The 21,816-nt window shown below is 40.6% G+C and overlaps 1 protein-coding gene across 1 annotated transcript in view; it reads left to right on the top strand.

Moving 5' to 3' along the window:
- The first annotated feature begins 15,034 nt into the window (after window positions 1-15,034).
- PRKD1 (protein kinase D1) overlaps window positions 15,035-21,816 on the top strand; it is a 114,502-nt gene continuing 107,720 nt past the window's right edge. The window contains exon 1 of the mRNA XM_063290007.1: window positions 15,035-15,433. Within this exon, the coding sequence (XP_063146077.1) occupies window positions 15,260-15,433 (174 nt within the window). The 5' untranslated portion in view covers window positions 15,035-15,259. The remainder of the gene's footprint in view (window positions 15,434-21,816) is intronic.

The raw sequence follows: 21,816 nt of genomic DNA, 5'->3' as shown, positions 1-21,816 counted from the left end.
TACTACTGACTTTCTTCTATGGAAGCTTGTCTGTCTATTTGTGTTTTCATTGGAGCTGTTTTTCCATGTGCCTTTGGCAAATCTCTATTTGATTTTAGGTGTTCTAGTAAGCCATTGTTGTTGTTGTTGTTGTTGTTAAGATTACAGTGAGTTATGCTTTAGCTGAAACCAAGTACTTTTTTCTCTCTTTTGTTTCATTTCTGGTTTTTTTTTTTGCTTCATGATTTTTGAGCTGCCCTATGGAGCCCATATAAAGTTGAATGCCAGGATAAACATTTTACAGATAATTCTTATTTCAATGTCAGATTGCATATACAGAGAAAGTATACTTTTAAATTTTAATAAGAATGATTAAGATCTCAATAGTGATAAAGATTTTAGGCAGTTTTGTAATTAAAAACAGTTGGACTGCTGGCTACAACTAATTACAAATATTTGAGGAAAGAAAAGGAGGGGGGAGATTGCAGATGTGTTGCTTAAATGCATTGTCTTTCTGTTTCCAGTAGATGGCAGATACAGTTCTTCCAATGTGGAAAAAAAAAGTATTTGATTTGTTAAGAACGTATCATATACTTTTGAAAATGGGGACTGGAAATTTTGTTGCCATTGTATAACATACAACAATGTATAAAACACATTAAAAGAAAAACATAAAATAAAAGTAAGTTTATTGCTGGAAAAACATTGAATTAAACACTGCTCAGTCTCACCATGTCCATCAGGACTTGAGTAAATGTAAAGTTGGGAGACTATTTTCAAATTACATTTATTGAGATATGGTGGGCATACCTGTGAATTGTCCAAGGCAGTGGAGCATAGAGGTATACCTGTGGTGTCTCAAGACTAAATACTGGGAAAACTAAACCTTTCTGCTAATGTGATAGCAGCAGTGCAATAGAAAATTTGGATTTTATTCTATGAACATACTCAACAGGGGAACAAGGAGATTAAAGATCTAGGCTGCTGCCTGTGGCGTGTAAGAATATTTAGGTGATGTGATTATTCATCACTTGCACTTTTATATATCAATAAACTCTAAATCACTTTTTCCCTACCTATTGACTGTACTAGCTGACCTGGGTGGAATTGGAATTCATCAAGTTCAGGTGAACCATGCACAAAGATGTTCCCCTTCTCTCCACGAAGAACACAAACAAGGCCTAAAAAAAAGAACAGGATTATAACCAGAGGAAAGACTGCTGATTCTTCAATGTAGTTGTTATTTTTTAAATTTCAACAGAATCAATGTGCTTTCCAATAATGTAGCTTTCTGAGAATTGTTACACCTGATGTGAAGAAAGATAACTTGCTTATTTTAAACATGTTACATTGTTGGAAACATTAACCTTTGAATACTGCAGTGACTGGCTACAAACCAAAATGTTGAGGGACAGATGATCCTGGTGGAGGTAGCACCAGGCCTAAGAACTATTGCTAAATTTGATTTCTCCAAGCCCAAGATGTAAAGAGCAGCAGATTTTGAGCTCCAAGCTCAGTTATAACAAGAGACTATCATATTTGTATTCAAAACCATTATATTCTACAGAGTTGGTACATCACTCCAGGCAGTGCATCCAAACAGCTCATGGGAGTATGAGAAAGAAGTAGGAGTGCTGTAATCTAGACCAGAACCTGTTCCTTTGAGTTGCTTTGCTTTTCAAAGAGGAACTCGGCCTGAGAAGGAGATGGGCATTATAGTACTGAGGGGTTAAACTTGATACTAGGCCTTGTCAGTGAAAATTGACACTAAGACCTGACTTGCTTCATTATGCTTTTTGGACTTGATGTGAAATCCTGGACAAGTCACTAGATGGAAAATTGGAGAAAACCCCAAATTACTACTAATCCCCTGAGAAAAATAGAAAGCATTTGGGGCAGAAGAGGACCAAAACACTTGAATCAGATTATTGGTACATTTATTTTCTCAGTGTGACATTATTTTATTTCAACTGCATACATCTCTCTTTGCAGCTCTTTTCCTGTGATACTATAGCTCAAGATTAAATCAAGGTCTTCTTGTACACTGACCATGCGCCTTTCGAGTGATTAATGATCAACGTAGATTACCCTCAGTGCAGGCTTTGTGGAAATATCCACATCTGATGCAGAAGTGAGGGTGTGACACCAACTATGCCCCTCTGAGATGAAATCTCACTTCATGTCTGTCTCCTTGGTTGTAGAGTTGAACAAGAGGTTGCCTGGGTTATAGTGGTGCTGTGTTACTCTTTTCCCATGCAAACTTCTTGATTTTATTGGTATACCTGACATGAGGTGGTGGTGATTTATCTTTTTTCGATCTATAGGCTCATTTAGGATTTTGAAAAACTATAATGCATTCTTTTATAAAATGGCTGCAATTTCTGAAAAGGCAAGCTGGTGAGGGAAGCAAAAAATAAGATCTGAACTTTAAAATGCAAAACCTTTTGTTTGAATGCAGTTTACTGTTCCAACACAGCCAGCCAAGTTCAGAGACAAGTAACTTACCCAAGAAATTGAATTCAAGGCAGTGGTAGGATTTGAACTCTAAGTGCCAAACTACAGATCTGGCCACATAAAACCCAGAATGACAATTTCATGGTAAACCAATTTTTGATGCCTATATCCTCATGCAGTATTTTTAAGTGAGAAACCCCCCCCTAAAACATAAATAAAAATTATCAGGAAGGGCAGGGCATTTGACATATACTAAAAGAGGCTCTCTTGAGCTTACTGGTTCAAAAGTGGACTTTGCTCTGAAATGACTACATGAGCGTTTTCCCATGGTAAGACTCAAACTTGTATGTATGTATGTATGTATGTATGTATGTATGTATCAAATCTGTCACCACCCATCTCCTCCCACCAGAGGGACTCTGGGTGGTTTACAACAATACTCAGTAAAACGGTAAATATATAATAAAAATACACTCAGACCTTGTATGCGACAAGCACTCTAGGGTACTAGCCATCCCCAAACATGATGACTCCCTTCCCCACTCCAAGCCAGGTGGCAGAGCCAGGTCTTCAAATTCCTCTGGAAGGCCAGGAGCAATGGGGCCAACCTCACCTCCAGGGGCAAGATGTTCCAGAGGGTGGGAGCTACTGCAGAGAAGGCCTGCCTCCTGGACCCCGCCAGATGAAATTCTTTTACTGATGGGGTCCGCAACACGCCCTCTCTGCATGATTGGGTGGGACAGATTTGCTAAAGTTTTCTACTACAGATTAAGGTTACTATGGTAACTAATCATTTTGGCTGGGTGAAGAGGTTGAATTTAATTGTCCCCTTTTCACGTGTTAATGGTTGCATTGCCTAAGGGAGGAACTTGCCTGAACTTGTTTTAGTTTCAGTTTTCCTTCTGTGTAGGCTTGCAGAGAATATGCAGCTGAGAGAAATCTCTCCTCTCAGCAAACAGCCTTTAAATATTATATGTTAAATAATAAAATTATTTTTATAGAAATGCCTGGTGTGTGACTTTTCTGATCTCTCCTGGGCCAAATTGCTTTCCTAGCAATCAGCCATCAGGATTGACGTAACGGGGAAGAGGCGGTCCCTTGGGTAGCCTGGCCCCATGCCATGTAAGGCTTTAAAGGTGATAACCAACACCTTGAATTGGACCTGGAAGCAAACTTGTACCCAATGCAGCTTGCAGAGCAGAGGTGTTACATGCGCCCTTCTAGGGGCACCAAAGATCGCCCGCGCGGCTGCATTCTGGACCAGCTGAAGCTTCTGGATACTCTTCAAGGGTAGCCCCATGTAGAGCGCCTTGCAATATGGGAGATAACAAGGGCATGAGTGACCATTCGAAGGGCTTCCCGATCCAGGAAGCGACATAACTGGTGCACAACATTAAGTTGCGTGAAGGCCCTCCTGGCCAGGGCTGCCGCCTGGTCTTTGAGCAGGAGCCATGAGTCCAGGAGGACCCCCAGATTATGTACCAGGTCTGTCTGGGACAGTGCAACCCCACCCAGAACCAAAGATGACATAATCCCGGATACGGAAGAGCCATTAACCCACAGCCACTCCATCTTACCAGGGTTCAGCTGAAGCCTGTTGTTCCCCATCCAGACCCCCATAGCCCTCAGGCACCGAGAGAGGGTGGACACAGCATCACTTCCCTCACTCAGGATGGAGATATTCAATTGAGTATCACTGACATATTGATGATACTTCATCCCATGATGATGGATGATCTCACCCAGCGGTTTCATGTAGATGTTGAAAAGGAGCACAGAGAGTACTGAGCCCTGTGGCACCCCACAAAGGAGGGGCCAAGGGTCGGATCTCTCACTCCCTATCACCACCGATTGGGACCAGCCCTGGAGGAAGGAGGTGAACCAGCACAGAAACACACCGCCCACCCCGAACTCCCTGAGCTGCCCCAAAAGGATACCATGGTCAATGGTATCGAAAGCCACTGAGAGGTCAAGAAGAGCAAGGATGGATGCACTGCCACCATCCCGCTCCCACTAGAGATCATCCATAAGTGCAACCAATGCTGTTTCCATCCCATATCTGGGCCTGAAACCTGACTGAAAGAGGTCTAGATAATCCATTTCATTCAGAACCCTCTGGAGCTGCATCGCCACCACTTTCTCAATCACCTTCTCCAGGGGAGGTGGGAGACTGGACAAAAATTGTCCAATTTGGTAGGATCCAGTGATGGTTTCTTGAGAAGGGGGTGCACCAGCGCCTCCTTAAAGTCAGTTGGAAACATCCCCTCCTGTAAGGATGTATTAACCATCACCTGGACCCAACCACATGTCACCTCCCGAGCTGCTTTCACCAGCCAGGAGGGACATGGGTCTAGGTGACAAGTGGTGGCATTCACAGTCTGGAGGCTGATACAATAGCAACAATCCCAACTGTTTTCGGGAACCCAACTTGAAAAACGGTCTCACGACTGACCACTTGTGGAGCAGCACCCCTGAAGGCCACTAGAGACTCTCGGATGACAACAGCCATCCCTCCTCCCCTGCCCTGGGGTCTCGACTGGTGCCATACCATAAACCCAGCCAGGCACATTTCCAAAAGGGGCCCTCCCCCTTCAGAGTCCAGCCAGGTCTCGGTGATACACACCAGGTCTGCCCCTTCCTCAGTGATCAAATCACATATGAGGGAGGGTTTGTTGTTGATTGACCCTTGAGAATATAAAACATATATTTTCAACATATTGCTTGTTCCTGCTGAACCAATAGATCTTTTTCTCCACATCATTTTTCTAATACTTACCCTCCCATGATGGTCCTTACTAGAACTATTTCTATTTATTAGGGGTCAGATCTCTTTCACTTGTATCAAGTCAAGGCTGGTGTTCTGAGTTCTTTGCCAATTCCAGATATTTCTTCAAGGTGACTACAGTCTTGCGAATCCCTATCCTTTCTTCAGCCAGCATACTTCTTACACTCATTCTCATTCCTTTCTTTTGTCTGAACACAATGCTAGATCATTAGAACATTTTTATATCTAATCGATCAGTTAAACAATTTAATCTGGAAGGAAGTTAAATCCATTAAAGATTCTGTACTGAATGAAGGTCTTTCTCTCAGTGTGTTAAGGAAAGGCTTACAGCTCTCCCTTCAATAACCTCTCAGCATTTCTGAGGCTAACAGCACATAAAGAAAGCCTTCATTCAGAAAAAAAGGTTGTGCATGTAAACTCCTCCTACTGTTGATTCCTCATTTGTCCAGTTTGCCCCCACTCCCCTGCCCTCATTTTCTGGATTTGTAACTGCAGATTTGGGTATAAGGAAGAAAAGCATAAGTTTTACTACCCATTTCTTGTTGTTGCATAAATGCGGGTGGACTTGCAGGAAGTCAGTAGGATAAGCAATATCATTTGGAACCTGTAGGCTTTTAGAAATTAGAATATAATTCTAATACTTTTTAAAAATACTCAGTTCTTTTAAAGAGTGATTTTATTATCTAAATTATGCCTTAAGATGATACATAATAACAGCTACACCATTTCCATCTTCTATTTATTTAAGGGTGAAAGTATGATCTATATCTGCCTTTTTTAATTCACCCTTTTAAAATTTAAAACAGTTAACCACCTCCAGGAAGGGGAGAAATATTTATTATCTCCAGATTAAAGAAATGCAGGATAAGGAAGAATGAAACCTGGGTAGCAAGAGGTCATCTGAGAAATGACAGAACAATACTTCTCAAGTTTTCATCAATTCCAAATAATTTGACATCTGTTTTCATTTTTCAAGAATGATTGATCACAAATATTTTTCTCTAACTCTTCAAATTCGTTATGTCCCGGTGACTGCAAATATAGTACAATATTGTTTTTATACTCGCCCAGGCAAACGTGGACAGTCTGTTTCGTTTAAGCAAGTTTTCCACAGAAGTACTGAAATATGATCAATGAGACTTTGAGCTCAGTCTTCATTCTTGTAAAGCTTGGCTTCTGATGGGAAGGAAACATAAGTGAAGCTAGACCTACAAATTAAACACGTGAAGTGCCAAAGAAAGTTCATTGTAGTAGTTTTTCAGTATGGAAATACTTTTTTGGACTTAATATTATTGTTCATGTGAACTGAAATGCAAAACTGAATAAAAGTTGAAACAGTGAGACTTATTGTGTTCTAAACATCTTTGTGGCTACGAACTAGTGACTATGGAATATACAGTCTTACCAATGATTTTAATGATGGTAATGCTACTGACAAATGGGTAAAGAAACTTTGGCTACCTGCAGTTTGAGGACTTCTTCTATTGACTATTTCTACTTTTAAGCTCTTTGTATCCCTGTTCTATAAGATATATATACTTATATATGCATTCCTCTTTGTTGTAACAGTAGAAACAGAAGTGAATCTGGATAATGGCTAGCATCATAGGACAGCTCTTTAACTGGCAGACAGTACTAATCTTGAGATAAAGGAAAAATCTACCCCAGCAATTTTGTTATAGAACGGTATGCTTAGCCCAGCTAAATTGCAGCACCCTGGTGCAAGAGTAACTTGAGTTAAAATGCTCTAACTCTTATGCAAGAATTCTAAATTCCCTAATCTTAAATTGCTCAGAATTCTAAGTAAATGTTTCATTTCATAAAAATTGTTATATTTCTTGAACATATCAGTCGTTAATGGTTTTAGGTTTATTTTGGGATGTTCAAAGCTCTTCCTAGACATAAACATGCTGGACATAGTAGGTTAGATTCAGTCCAGTTCTCTTTCTTTTCTGACTCTGACCTATGCAGTTCAGACTTGCTCTCTTTCCATAATGGGACAGAGCACACTACAGGCTCTTCACTAGGCAGAATTACCATTTCCAATTACCATGTTATTTCATAAATAAAGCTTATCTTTATTTTCTTTTACATAAGCAGTGGCCTTCTTATGAAAGTTGTACTCCTAATTTTAGTGTTTCTCTCTCCATGCATTGTCAGCTGCATAAAGCTTTCAGCTATCCAAGAGTTTAAAGACCATTACAAAACCAAAATAATTTAAAACAGTTAAACTGCAGTTAAAACAGCAACTAAAATAACAATTTATTATGCCTCACTGAAGAGAAAGGTTGTGACTTCTTTCTTCAAAGTAGCGAGAGTGGTTCTAGTCACAATTCCCAAGGATGTGTATGTCATAACACAAGAACATTATGAACATTATTATAGGGAATGCTTTCTCCTGCATGCTTGGTAAATTGAGGAAATCTTTAAAAGGACATCCCCCATTGACTTAAGTGACTAGAATGATTCATGCAAAGGCAAATAGTTAAATGCTAAACAATTCACGGCTTTAATAGTTGAGACAGTACCCTGATTTTTCTTCAGAAAGCAGTGGGTAACTATTTCAGACTTTTCCATTATTAGCAGAACAACCCAACCACTGTATTTTATATCAGTTGACATCTCTTGACACTTTTCAAGATAACCCCATCTGCAGCATGCTGCAATATTTTAACCATAATGAAACAAGAGAAATTCCTGCCTCATTTGAGGAAGATGTTGCTGCTGCAGAAGAAGGGGCACATAATCCTACTAAGTCCTCTGCAGTTGATCAGGCCCTAAGCAGGACCCAGGCCAAGATCAATTTCCTGTAACCAAGGACCCTCTGCTTTGACTCTGATTTAGCCTAACCTATTCAGTCACTTAGCCTATATAAACAATGTGCTTTCACATCAGGATATAAAGGTTTTTGGATTACAGTAAATACAGGTAGGCAGAGGGGTGCTAAAGTGCTTTTTTATAGGGGAGTGACAGCCACAAAGATGATTTCCTTGGGAACAACAGTCTACACAGGAAAAGCTCAATATTCCTGGATGGCCTTGCCATCCAGATCAGATTTAATGACCATCAGAAGAGTAATGGCTGGATAGTAGCAGCCTTCAGTATAAAGCTTTCTGAGAGTAAATAACTATTCGATGCTATTTTTATTATATGTGAGCCCATGTGACCAATTATCCTTCTGCCTTGAACACTTGTCTGTCTCTCAGATTTCTCTAATGTTTGATCTCTGATGCTTTACTCTCTGGGTCACAGATCTTTTGGATCTCTTGCCTTCATCCTCTGGAACCTAGGCAAGGACATGAACATCATTGGTCTATCTTACTGACCACACTTTTGTGCGTCTTTTTGGCCATGAGTAACCCATTTTTTGAATGAAAACTCACACTGTGTATGACACACACTAGTGTCCAGGACAGAACATGTGGAGGAGATATAACAGGTTTACTTTCTCTATGTATAGTATGTATACTGAGTGGTATCTTCTGTACTATGTGCTTAACAATATATGCAATTGAATGAAATATTTTCAGAAGAGTATATTAATATCATAGCACATTAGCATTTACGTCAATTTGAATAGACTTCTCCCAGTATCTGGAAGTAACAATTCTGTTGCTCTGTATGAAATGCCAGATATTCTTCTTATATCACTAGTAGACAGTGAAGTTGAACTGAGTAATAAATTAAGCATGAGATGGAACTGGGTCCTAGCCAAGTTCCAGACAGAAAGAATACTTGAAGTGATATGTTTGTCTCTCCTCCTCTCCTTTTTAAAAGTACTGATGCATGAGCATCACTTCACTTCTCATTGTCTGGTAATAATTTGCAACTGCATCTATAACTATCCCTATTCAAAACTGTGTCTAAATTGACAATAGGAGATATGAAAGTTCCATGCTTCTCAATTGATTTGTGATGGCTCATTTATATATAAAAACACAACTCCAATAATCAAGATGCTTATCTAAATTAGCCCACAATTTCTCATAGTTCAGAAAATGGTGGGAAAATAAGTAGAGCTTGCTACTTGAAACCCAAAAACTGGCACTCCCAAGAATACTTATTAGAGCTGCATTTCCCAACATAGCACCTCCAAATTATGCTAGAAAGGACTATAATATGGAAATGATAATCCCAACTCATTTGGAGGGCACTATCTAACTTATCAATGCATATGATAAAACAAGCATTGCTAGTAAAAAGATAAATATAATATGTACTTAATTCCAAATAACCCTTCAAAAATCAGTCTTTTTTTCTGGCTTTCTTACAGTGCTTCTGAAAAATATCTGGCAACTGGTAAGTTTGCTCTCCAGATATGTTGAACTCCAGTTCTTTCCCCTAACAGCTGTTATGCCAGTTGGTAGTGCTGGTGGAGGTGTCCAGCGCATTAGCATGGCTGCAGGTTGGGGTGATCTTTAAGATAAGAAACATAAGAAAGTCTGCCTACAGGAAGTATCTTTGATACACTGAGCTAAGCTTTAAGTGTAGTAAAGTATGAATACTCTGAGGGGCGCTGATATATGCTTCTGGAATACGAATATACTACAGTTTTATGTATCATGTATTAATCGGTATGATCCCCATAAACTCCCTACATCACTTGCATTTTGAACTGAAATCAGAGTAGTTACTCTGAAGTAGAAGTAATTACTATATTTATATGACTCTCTAGCACTAACCTTGTTTAAAAAGGTACGAAGCTCTTTTCTTAGTGTACATGTCTTGGTGGATAATGAGAAGAACAGAATCAGAAACCTAAATATGATGAAAAAAGCCCAATTTCAGTGGAATACTGGATTATATATATGGATGTTACTCTGTCTTTGCAGTTTTGATTAGGCCGTATTCAAGTGTAATGCTGGTTTACTGGCTTGATTTCCCTATCTCCATTTGCCAGGGGAGGTGAGAGATGGGAAGATCAACTGTTGTTAGCATGTACTGGGGTTTTGTAGTTGAATTAGTTGCTTACTTTTCTGGAATTGTGGAAATAAATACCTTCTAACCCAAATCGTTTTTATTTGTACTTTTCCCCCAGAAAGCCCAAGTCACACTTACCTCAGAAAGTCTGGTGGAACAATTTCTGAAGGAAGAGGGTTTAAGATTCAGCACAGCCTAATTTGCTGTGCCTCTCAAAAGAGTTGAGTTTCTCTTTTGTCTTGAAATGGTGTTTATTTCAGAATAATTACATAGGGATTACTGTCCCACTCACGTTGTATCATTTAAAAGTAATGCAGTCTTCTAACATTACCATCTCTATTTCACTTAAGTTCCCATACAAACCTCTTTATAGCGATGACTTTGATGATTGGCTCTGTCCTGCAGAAAAAGTACTGGAAGAAATGTGAATATGTTTAGAACAGCCATATCCCTAGTTCTATTGAATGAATGGGACAATAAGTTCAGTTGTTGCCTGACTTGTCCATTGCTATATAGGTAGATTCTCTCCAAAAATAATTTCTAAAATTTATCTAGGAGCCTTTTATCTGAACCCCAAAGGATTTAATTCCAGTCTTATGTATTCCAGATTTTGATGTGGTCTTTTGAATGTAGTTCATGCTGACTGGGGCTTATAGGGGTTGCTGTCCAAAATCACCAGACTGTCCACACTATATTATGAGAACTGGAGGTGAATGGGCACAGGTTGATACCCTCCTCACTTGGGGAAATATTACTTTTTTTAACTAATAATTTTATTAAACATTACAGTTAAAAAAATAAAAGACTAAAAAGAAGAAAGAGAATGTGCAGGAAAGAGAAAAAAATAAGAGAAAAATAGAAAAGAAAGAAAAAAATAAGAATATAAAGAAAAAGAAAGGAAATTTATCAAGAAATTACTTCCCCCTTTATTACAACAAGTATAAACAATTTTGGTAACTTATCACCTTCTCTTAAATACAAATGATCTCTTCTTCCCGTATCTCATCACTTATCTATAAACAAATCCTTAAAGACTCATCATTTAGTCCTGGTCAGCAAAAGTCCATTAAGGGTTACCAGAGATAACAACATATCTATTTTAACCTTGATCAAATAAACCAACTTTATATTCCTTCCTTTTACTTTTAACAATCTTGATCTTTAATCTCTTCAAATAATGTCCTACAGAGAACTTGATTTCTTTTCATTTTTTCCCTGTCCCTTCTCACAAAACCCTTCAAAACTTTAACAGGTCTCTTTTGTAAATCCAACATAGGAAAATTATCCAGGTCACTCAGAATTGTTTCAAATTATTTCCTAAACAGTGATGCACTGAGGGCAATAATCTTTTCCAGAGAGCACTAGCAATCAGATTTGTTTTCCAAGTGGTATGGTTAGCGCAACTATAAATACTGGGACCTTACTGGACCAATATTTTGGTCCAGTATTTGGGTGTGAAGCCACCTTGACACAAAGGGAAAAGATACTTAGTCTACCCTAAACTTCATTTTTGGAAAAAAAAAAGCAGGATATGCTTTCACAGAGCCTACATAAGATGTGGAGGAGGAGGAGGAGAGATGTGACACATGGGCTGGATGTTTCTGCCTAATCATGCTCATGAGGTCTTCAAACAGAGGTGGAGGGTCATCTGTCATAGATGATTTAGTGGATCTTGCACTGAACAGGTGATTGGAATAGATGACTTTAAGGCAGGGTTTCTCAACCAGGGTTCTGTGAAACCCTAAGGTTCCTTAATAGGTCACTAGGGGTTCTCTGGGAGACCATGATTTATTTAAAAAATTATTTCAAACTTGGGCAACTTCAGAGTAAATAAGTTTCATTCTTTATTTTTAGTTTAAGAACACTGTTAATGCATATATACAGGCCTACACATGGAACAAATATAATAATTCTGTAACTTCTGGCCTATATTTGAGCCTGAATGTGCAGGGGTTCTCCGAGTCCTAGAAAATATTTCAAGGGTCCCTTCAGAGTCAAAAGGTTGAGAAATGCTGCTCTAAGGTAACTTCTAACTCTATGGTTCTATGAAGAGATTATGAATAAATTGTGCAAACTAGATGTATCCTTGTGCACTTCTCAGCCTCTTGCATAATATATCAATGGCTACACCAGCCATCTGTTATGGTGGCCTAGAAAGGACTAGATATTGAGAGGTGGGAAGCAGAGGAAACATAATAACTCTGAAAAGTTGTAATTTACTCTTGCTACACCTTTTTAATATCACTAGAGTTCAACTGTTCCTGTAATTGCAGTTAAAACTGAAAAATGACTTTTTACTAAGAAATTAATAAATGACCACTGACAGTTCTTCAAGCATCATTGTGTCAGTGGAATGGACAGAGTTAAAAAAGAACAGTTCCTTTTAAATGATCAGAATTCCGCATTTGGGATGGAAAAGTTCTTCATATGACCTGACAGTCTCTTTTTTATCATCACTTTTGTACTGTACTTTGAACATGACTTCAGAGGAATCTACTTTTTGAATTGTTTATGTGTATTGTTTAGGGGTTTATTTGAATGATACCATGTAGCATGTATTTGTGCATGAGAAAAATGGTCTGTCATTGCCTTCTTCTGTGATTTCCCCCCTCCAACTTCTAGCCTACAGTCCTGGAATTTCCCATCCAAATACAAGTCCCACCTTGCTTAGATTTTCAGGTCTGCAGTTTATATAAAGGGGGTCCTGTATTCTGTTGTCTCAGGCCAAGTACAGCAACAGCTCAAGTACTGGCTGTGAAAATTTATGCTACATCCTAACCCTGAATATCTTGGTCCTGCCTTTGGAATTAGTGGGGTGTACTTCAGCAGGAACTGTTGCCACTGTTCTCCCTTTAGAACTGCCTCTAAATATATTCAGAAATAATTTCTGGCCCCTGGCAAAAAGAAAATAAAAGGACTCCAAAACATCACAATATACACACAAAATACAAAACGCTGAAAAGTATCGCAGAGATATTAAATATATCTACATTAAAAACTTCCCAAGATATATACAAATTCCCCAGCTAATTAAGTCTATGGAAAATAATATCACAGTTTCCTGGGGAAAAAAAGGCAAATTTTAATGCAATATTTGCAGGAGCAATTTGAAGTGTGAAATGTCAGATGGGTCTGGATGATGTGTATCCTGTTCTTTCTACTCTCTCATAAGGTACTTCTCCTCGCAAATAAGTATCTGCACAGCTCAGATTGCCACTACCTGACATTTTGGAATGCAAACACCAAGTGTGGGGTACTCCAAATAGTTGCTTGGACCAGAGTGAAATAAGTTTGAAAGCCTGTTTAGTTCAAATTCTTGCCTAATCTTTTCCCCCAGATATATTCCTAAGAGGCTTTCCAGCAATCTTTGGAGAAAGCATGGGATATAAGTGTGCTAAACAAATGACAGTGCTTCATTCTCCCTTTATTGTTTGAAAGATTGGAGTACATGCAGAAGTAGGCTTGCATTTGTTCCAGTGATAGAAAGACAAACTCCACCTTCTTGGTGAGATTAAGGGCTTCTGCTAAGAAAATGACAATCACTAGCTAGGATGTTCCCCTCACCTCATGTTTGGTAAATAGAAAAATGACAGGTGGTGGGTGGGATTCTTGATAGTTATTCTTCAGTCACAAATCAAGAAGGAGGTGGAGCAGCAGCGGCATCTAAAATAAGGGACAGACTAGAGCCCTAACTCTATAGTGACAGCACACTCCCTTTCCTCTCTGCATGTGACTGCCTCTTGGTGGGGGTAATGGCACCACTTACTGCTGCTCTGCTGGATGGGAGACAGCTAGAAGGAGTTAGCTGACAGGTTTAAGCTCCTGCTTACATGCAAATTGTAACCCAGCTCAGAAGCAGCCACAAAGCAGGAGGGATTCAGAATTTCCTCTGGCTCTCCCAGCTAGTAGGGCTGTTACCTCTCACTAAGGCAAGAGCATCAACTGTGGAAGAACCATTGGCAGCTGGGATGAAGGCAGCTTTGAAGGTACTGACTGCTGAATCAAAGGGAACTTGGGAGATGTAACATTCTCTCTCTGGATCAGCCCTTTTTGACTTGGTAGCCTATCATCCTCAGATGACATGCCAGGCAGGTTGGAGGTGATGGAAATTGTAGTGCCCCACATTTGGAAGGCACCTGGAGGGGGAAGCCTCTTGTTATTGCAAAACCAAAGCTAAGTTGGGATTTTTGAAAATGAAAGGCTGTGATAGGTGGATGGCAGCAGGGCAAAAAACAGATGTGTTTGCCATCGGGGTGGGGATGCTTAACAAATGACTAGATGGCAGGGCAAAGTTAGGGTTGGAAGAAAAGGTTGCCGACTTGCTTTTCCAAATCAGACTTCTGTATCTTTCATAGCTATGGGATAAGCAGAAATACAGCAAGTGACTTTGGTTATACTGCATCCTCCTGCCAGAGCTGGACTAAAACTTCACCTACTGATCAGCTGTTGAGGGCACAAGAGCCTCACTAGGATACAGGCGCTGGCAACTGGCCCTGACCCACAGATAGACCAAGGCCATGTCCAGGAGCGCTTGTCAAGATAAAAAGCAGGTCGACGCCTTAAATCCAATTCAGCGCCTCGCGCGAGTCGAGACAGCGCCCAGCGAAGCGCAGCCGGGGGGAGGGGGGAGCGCCGAGGGAAAGGCGTGTCAGAGGGAACTGTTTGGGGCTGCCCGAAGGGGAGGTCCGCCCCAATGGGCTTGGGTCATTGCCCCGCCACTTGGGCGCCTCAGAGTTGCCGTTGCTAGTCAAGGCCGCCGGCTGGTAGCTCTGGCGCCTACGCCTGCTTTCCCGCCCTTCCTCTTTTATTCTCAAAGCGCGCTTGACCGCCCAGTGGCCACAGCCGCCGCCGCCGCCTCCTCCTCCTCCTCCTCCTCCTCCAGTGAGCGCTGGAGACGCGGCTGCAGCAGCTAAGGCGCTACCCCCACGAGGCTGGCCTTTTCTCCAAGGGTGGCTGAGCTGTGCTCGGCGTCCTTTGCCGGGCTCCTCGTTGCCAGCCGAGAAGCTTAGGCGAGTTTGCAAAAGCCAACTTTATCGGCGGTATTTATTCTGGCAAACTCCTCCTTACTAAGCCGCGCTCTCTCTCTTTCCGTCACATCTTTCGTGCTGCGGGAAGTTGTCGATGAGTGCTCCGCCGGTCATCCGGCCGCCCAGTCCTTCGCAGCCCGGCGGCGGCATCTCCTTCCACCTTCAGATTGGCCTCAGCCGGGAGCCGGTGCTCTTGCTGCAAGACTCCTCGGGAGAGTTCAGCCTGGCCCACGTCCGGGAAATGGCTTGTTCCATTGTCGATCAGAAGGTAAGGCGCCTCCGTCCCCGGCTTGCTTTTGGGAGGGGGCGAAGTCAGACTCGAGTGCCTCTCAGCTTGCAGAGAGCAACTGGCCTTCCCAGCTAGGTAACTACTGCCCCCTCTTCTGCCACCCGTCCCCGCGGCCCACACTTGCTGGGCTTCTTTGGGAAAAGTGTCGAAGACAGCTGGAGGGAAGGCGACCGCTTCAGGGAGGTTTCAGCCGGGCCCGCCCGGGACTCATCTCGGTTAATAAGCGCGAATTCCTTCTGAGTTTTCCTGGACTACAACGTCTTCTGACTAGTATGTAGTGGACAATGTAATAAAATTGTGATGTTCCTTGTTTTATTCCTTTCAACTGAATCCCCTGCTTTCCTCCCTCAGCCGTGTTATACTTTCCATCGCGGCTAGTTGTATTTGTTGACTCCCGGAGGAGTTTGCCACGCGCGGAACAAAAAGTTTACTGCTCCGCCTCTCTCCCTTCCCCCTTTCTCTCCCCCCCCCCCCCGCCCTCGGTCTTTGTCTCCACCCGCGGTCTTTCCCTTGTTTCCAAGAATGATTTTAGGAGGGACTGGAAAGAAAACGGGAGATAGGGGCGCACTGGCAGCTGTCAAAATAATCCCTCGACCCTGCACTACCCTCTGGGGAAATAAAAGTTTCCACTTTGCAAGCCAGAAAGCAAAACAAGCCGGCGCGCTTGGCAGCCTATGCTCAGGCCAGTAATCCGATGCCTGCAAGCCGGTGCAGTACAGCCTGGGATATGTGGGATGCCGGCTCTGACCTTGGAAGGCTCCCGGTCCACGGAAGTGCTAAGCTGGAAGCAAGACTTCTGGGCTGAATTTATGTGAGGATCCCCTAAATCCGATGTATGGCTTCCCAAAAGGAAGCCCTGAGATATGCAGAGGCTTGCTCCCACAAAAGTGGCATCTTGTAATGCAACCCTATGTAGATGTGCTCCAAGCTAAACTCTGTTGAATCAAATCCCAGATTAAATGTGCAAATTAAATGTGCAAATCAATGTAGTTATCAGAAACTCTCATAACGTCCAGATATCTTCCCCAGTGACAGCGCTGACAGATTTGGGGGGCACCAGGTGGTGAAGAGAAGTGCAACCTCAGGCCCTGTGCCTATTACATTGAAAAGATGTACGGTATGATATTTTATGGGTAGATGGGTATTTTGCAGTCGCCTTGCTTGCTCACTTATGGAACTGTCCAAAACTATACCAGGTTTTTAAAGTTATTTTGACCCCCTTCCTCACACATTTCCCATCACCTGCTTTAACCCAATCCCTCCGTTTTGACAATGGTATTACTTTTTTCGCTCCCTTGATACATCAGTACATTTATTGATCTGGTGAACATGGGGATAAATGAATGCATGTGACTGAGGAAAATAGGATAATTCAACCCCCTGAACATGCTGATGTGATATTATTTATGCCATTTTCACCTAAGAGCACTGTCTGCCCCATGTGGTTCCCAGGTAGTTTCCACCTTAGTTTGGAAGATGGTTAAACTACAATGGCCATTATTTGGGGCCAAAATGCATCTTCCCCTTTGAAGGTGGTGATGCTCAATTCCAAACATCTGGCGATTTCACAGAAAGCCTTTTGGGATTATTTTGACAGAAGCACTTTACAGACCGACTGGCTTGTTATGGAATGAATCAAGAAACAGTCAGTTTTCACAGGTGCATGAAATGGATTTAGAAAGTGGACACTGATGAAATTTGATTATTTCCTAGATTTCTCTTTATCGATAGCCAGCTACCATTTGTTTCCCACAAAATTCAGCTTCTTGTTCACTGAACAATTTTTGATCTCTCTCTCTTTTGGGTGTGTGTGAGAGAGAGACAGAAGATAATGATGTTGTCATATTAGTGAGAAATTAAAGCTTAAGATACAAAGATGGTATCCTAAGGGAAACTTTTTAATACCTCTAATGGGAGTGTGAACAGTTTGCAAAGAAATGAACTATCTTTCCTAATCTAGTACCCTCCTTATATTTTGGAACTGCAACTGGTAGTCGGAAAAGGTTGGCCTAATACTTTCTTACATGTGTGACTTCTACCTATTGAAGAAGGAATGCTACTGTTGACAAAACCAGAAAGTAGATGTAGCCAGTGAAAGATTCCTGTATTCTCAGTTACTTGCCTTATCTCTGCTGACATCTTAACTTACTGTAGTTTTGGTAAGTTTGCATTAATTATACATTAAGCTGTAATATACACATTTTTTAAGTTGTTTTAGTGGAGACTGAATAGGCTATGGGGGTTCAGAAGAGTGATGATCTGCTCTCATTGTAGCAATCCCCTGATACATTGTAGCTTGTTGAGGCCATCAAATAACCTTCATGGTTGAGTGACTGCTCAAACAGGGGTTTCCCACATTGTAACTCAACACAGTGACTAGTGACTGTACCATACTGGCTGTAAGTAGATGGGGGGTGGGAATTGTATTGCTGCTGCTGCTGTTTCATGATGATTATGGTTTGTATAGATAGTTCTAATCCTTTTGTTTATTTGTTTATGAACAATGATGGATATTTGTTTTAGAACAATTTTAGTACAGCAAACTAATGCATACTCTTCTAGAAAACAGTCAAAGGAAAGTTGATATGACATTGCAGGATTCAGGTGGGATATACTGTAGTGAGGAAACAGTGATATGTACAGATAAATTTTGGCCTTTTGTTTTTATTTTATTTTCCTAGTAGTAAAATATTGTGATTTTAAGCATTGGGAACATGTGAAATTACAGTAATGGAAAGTTAGAGAAACATGAAAGGGGTTAGTAGTTAAATATAGTCTGGAAATCTGTAAGATACCAAAACATTTTATTTTAGGAGATAATGAAGAGTGCACAAAAACTATTAAAAATCAAGAACATGCCCTAAAAATACCAAATCTTGTTGTGGGTATAAGAACAGAAGTCTCAAACTGTTGCATCTATGGACCTAACAATGGGATCCACAGATGCTTTTGGATTTTAACATTTTATGTTGGGGACTTTCCTAGCCACATTACAGATACTTTTGTTAAAGGAAATAGCAGAGGCTAAGACTTGTTAGGCACTGAAGGAAAAATGATAGTATATATCTGAAATAACAAGATCTTATATTCTAACACCTGTATTGTGCTCAATAAACTTTTAGGTGCTTAAGAAAAGCTTTGTTTGGTAACAAATTGAACTTGGTGCAAATGATTGGGATAAGTAAGTCAAGTTTTTTTGTTCAGGACAAAAATATGATGCAAGAGTAGACAGGAACCTTTTAAAAGGATTGGTGCTGAATTTCAGCTGGGGGAATTTGCAGGTGACCTCTCTGCATAATAATAGTAATTGAATTGTGCTTTGTTAACAGCACTGAGCTATCTGGTTGTGGAACTGCTGGATACAAAGACACTGTAAACACGGAATATAAATTCATAACAGTTTTTGTTATGTGGCTTGTTATCTTTCCTTTTGCTCTGGGATTCTGTGATTGTGTCTAAAAAGAACTGTCTTGAAATGGAGTAGGTGCAAAATGTTGCTGAATATGGAATCCAATTCTTTTGTTGTAAGAGGTTGTGAAAAGTAACACTTTTGTTAGGGTAAGTGTGTTAAAATGTTTAATCTTGCTTGTTAATCAGGATCCTCTGCTTAAAAATATTCAGATATATATTGGGGATTGATTTTGTATTAAAGGTCATGTAGGGATAGATATTTATAATATGTGCATATTGTATTTTGTTGCTGACTTCATAAAGTCTGAAAACAAATTTATCTGCTATTTTGAAAATTGCTAGTTTGAGAATAATTATATCTCTTTTTAGATCCAATGTCTAAATTTGTTTATGTTGGGAGAAATATTTTCCTGTGATGTTTCTATATATTAAAATTCAGACTGGTATCTATAAAAACAGCCATCATGAAATATTTTTATTTCCTTTAATCATTCATAACTTACTGTATTTGAAGCAGCTGAAATGCATTCCAATTAATATACTATTATTCATCTTTCCCTGAGTCACATGCCTGAATTATAACAGAGACACTCTTTGAAAACTGTATAGAAATCCTAAGAGTGTAAGAGGAATGTTGTGGTTACCAGATCTGGGCTACAGAAAAACCTAATAACTGCTCTATGGCTGCAAAGAGTTAGTGCTTTCTATATCTCTATGCTGCCATCTAGTGATGGTTCAGATTTTTGCAGCCCAGATCTTTGTGATGGGGATATGCGCTTCTCTCATATCCTCTCCACCTCATTCACTCATTGTTGATGGGGAAGGTTTGCAGTAAAACTGGAATCAGATCCAGTTAAATGCATCTTAGAGGGTAGATAGAGTGGGACCAGACTGTCCTTTAATCTTAGGGTTTTATTTTGATGTCTGAATTGGCTTTTCTTAGTATCTGATTTTATCTGGTTTAAGTAATAATGAGTTGCCAATACTCTGCCTCTAATATTTGCTTCATTATTTAAGTTATGATCTTTTGCATACTTACTTAGAAGTCTGTGTAATATTAGAAATGATTGGTCTTTAAAAATTATTTATTAGTTTAAATGGTTCATGGACAAGGAATAATAGCAGCTTTATAAAGTAAACAAGTATGCTTAATTTTTTTCACTGCAGCTTGTGTAGAATGAGAAGGAAAGTGATGTAGGGCAGGAAGTGAGTTCAGGTTCCTAGCCTAAAGAAGAAGAAAAATTGCCACCCCAACATAGGTCCAGTCATCCCCCTTTATACATTGGTGGGACATGAAGGTGAGTATGTTTTCTGGGGGAGAGGACGACAGGTACTTTTGTGTGGTGGGAATAGTGGTCATGAGTGCAATATGATCAGGGCTACAACTAGATGTGATGGTTGCCTTATCCCCAAAGAGACACGGACTCAGTTAGGTCTAAGGATTTCTGGTTTATTGGGGACAGAATGCATACACTGAAAAAGACAGGAATGGGTACGTGGCGTGCGAGGTAGCTGGTAAATACCCGCGGTGTGGACCTGGCCCTTCTCCACCCCCCATTGTCCCAAAGTCCTGATCCGGAGTCTTGATGGGCGATCAGGAGGATTAGCGCTGGTTGCCTCTGTCCTCTTCCCGTGTCCGGCGCAGGTGTGTTCCCCGGGGTAATGCAGAGGTGTCAGGGAGATATGGTGATGGCTTCTTGGGTCAGGGCAAAGGTATAGCTCCATTGTCTTTTATTGGTGTCTGGTTTTTAGTGCTTAAAGGATTATCACTAATTCCTTCCTCTTTCCTTCCCTTCTCCGGAAAGGCATGTTCCCCGTTGTGATGCATGTATGCATCGCAACGGGGGACATGACATACTCACATGAATCTGTGTCACCCGGGGCAAACATGGATTCTGTGCCCATTTTGGTGCCCCCCCAGTGCTCATTTTGATGCCCCCCCAGCATGGCGCCTGGGGCACATGCCCTGGTTGCCCCCTCTAGTTGCAGCCCTGAATATGATGGGCCTTGTGCAGATCCGGGTCCCCTCTATCAAACAAGGACATTTTGTTAGATCTCGAAGTCATGCCTTCTCAGTTCTAGTGCCTGTCCTGTGGAAAAGCATCGCCCTGGAGATTCAGATGGCCCCAACCCTGTTAGCTCTTTGCATGGAAGACCTGGCTGTTTTCCCAGGCATTAGGGTCAGGTGGGTAGATGAACTCTGTTGTTGCTGATGTGCTTTTTGGTGAGTGGTGTTATTGTTTATCTTTGGGTGCCAGGTGTTATATGTGTGTTTGATCCTGCTAAGTCACCAGAGTCACTTGTGTGTGACAGGCGGCTATGTAAATCATATAAAATAAATTTGTATAGGTGATTTAGATAAAAGGTTTTTAGGTTCCCAGGATGCTTAGAGCAATATTGGTTAAATCTCATACCTTTAATTTTGTTTAGAATGCTATAGGAAGTAAATGCGGGTTCCAGAGTAATATTATAACATGTTTCCAAGGATTGTATTTTAAATTTTACCTTGCTTCTGTTTTAATCCAGTATATATGTCAGTTATCACATAAGTTTTATGCCTTGCAAGTCTGTAAAAAGCCTGTTCATTAAACTCCTATCTATCTTTGTGAATGGTATCTGGTGTAGCTGTTCCCATTATATTTGCTTTCATTTACATTTTAAAACCACATAACAGGCAATGATTACAAGGTTAACCTGATTAGGTTTGAATTTCAAGACTCTTCTGACAGCTTTTTTTAAAAAACAATTCAATCAGAAACAGAATCTAATCAAAAGTATTAGGACTGAACTTCTAAAACAGTATATATCTCATTTTCAATGTGTTTTGATTAACCCCATAGCGGGCCTTTCAACTAGATTCCAAAGATCATATGAACAAATTTCACTGGTTTCAGTGGCTTAAATATTTGACAGTAATACAAAAGAAGTATCTATGTGGGCTTCAGTGTTAA

This window comes from Candoia aspera, chromosome 1, assembly GCF_035149785.1.
Source record: "Candoia aspera isolate rCanAsp1 chromosome 1, rCanAsp1.hap2, whole genome shotgun sequence".
In the NCBI taxonomy this organism is placed as follows: domain Eukaryota; kingdom Metazoa; phylum Chordata; class Lepidosauria; order Squamata; family Boidae; genus Candoia; species Candoia aspera.
The sequence above is the reverse complement of the archived record's forward strand: the minus strand, read 5'-3'. Positions and strand labels throughout refer to the sequence as shown.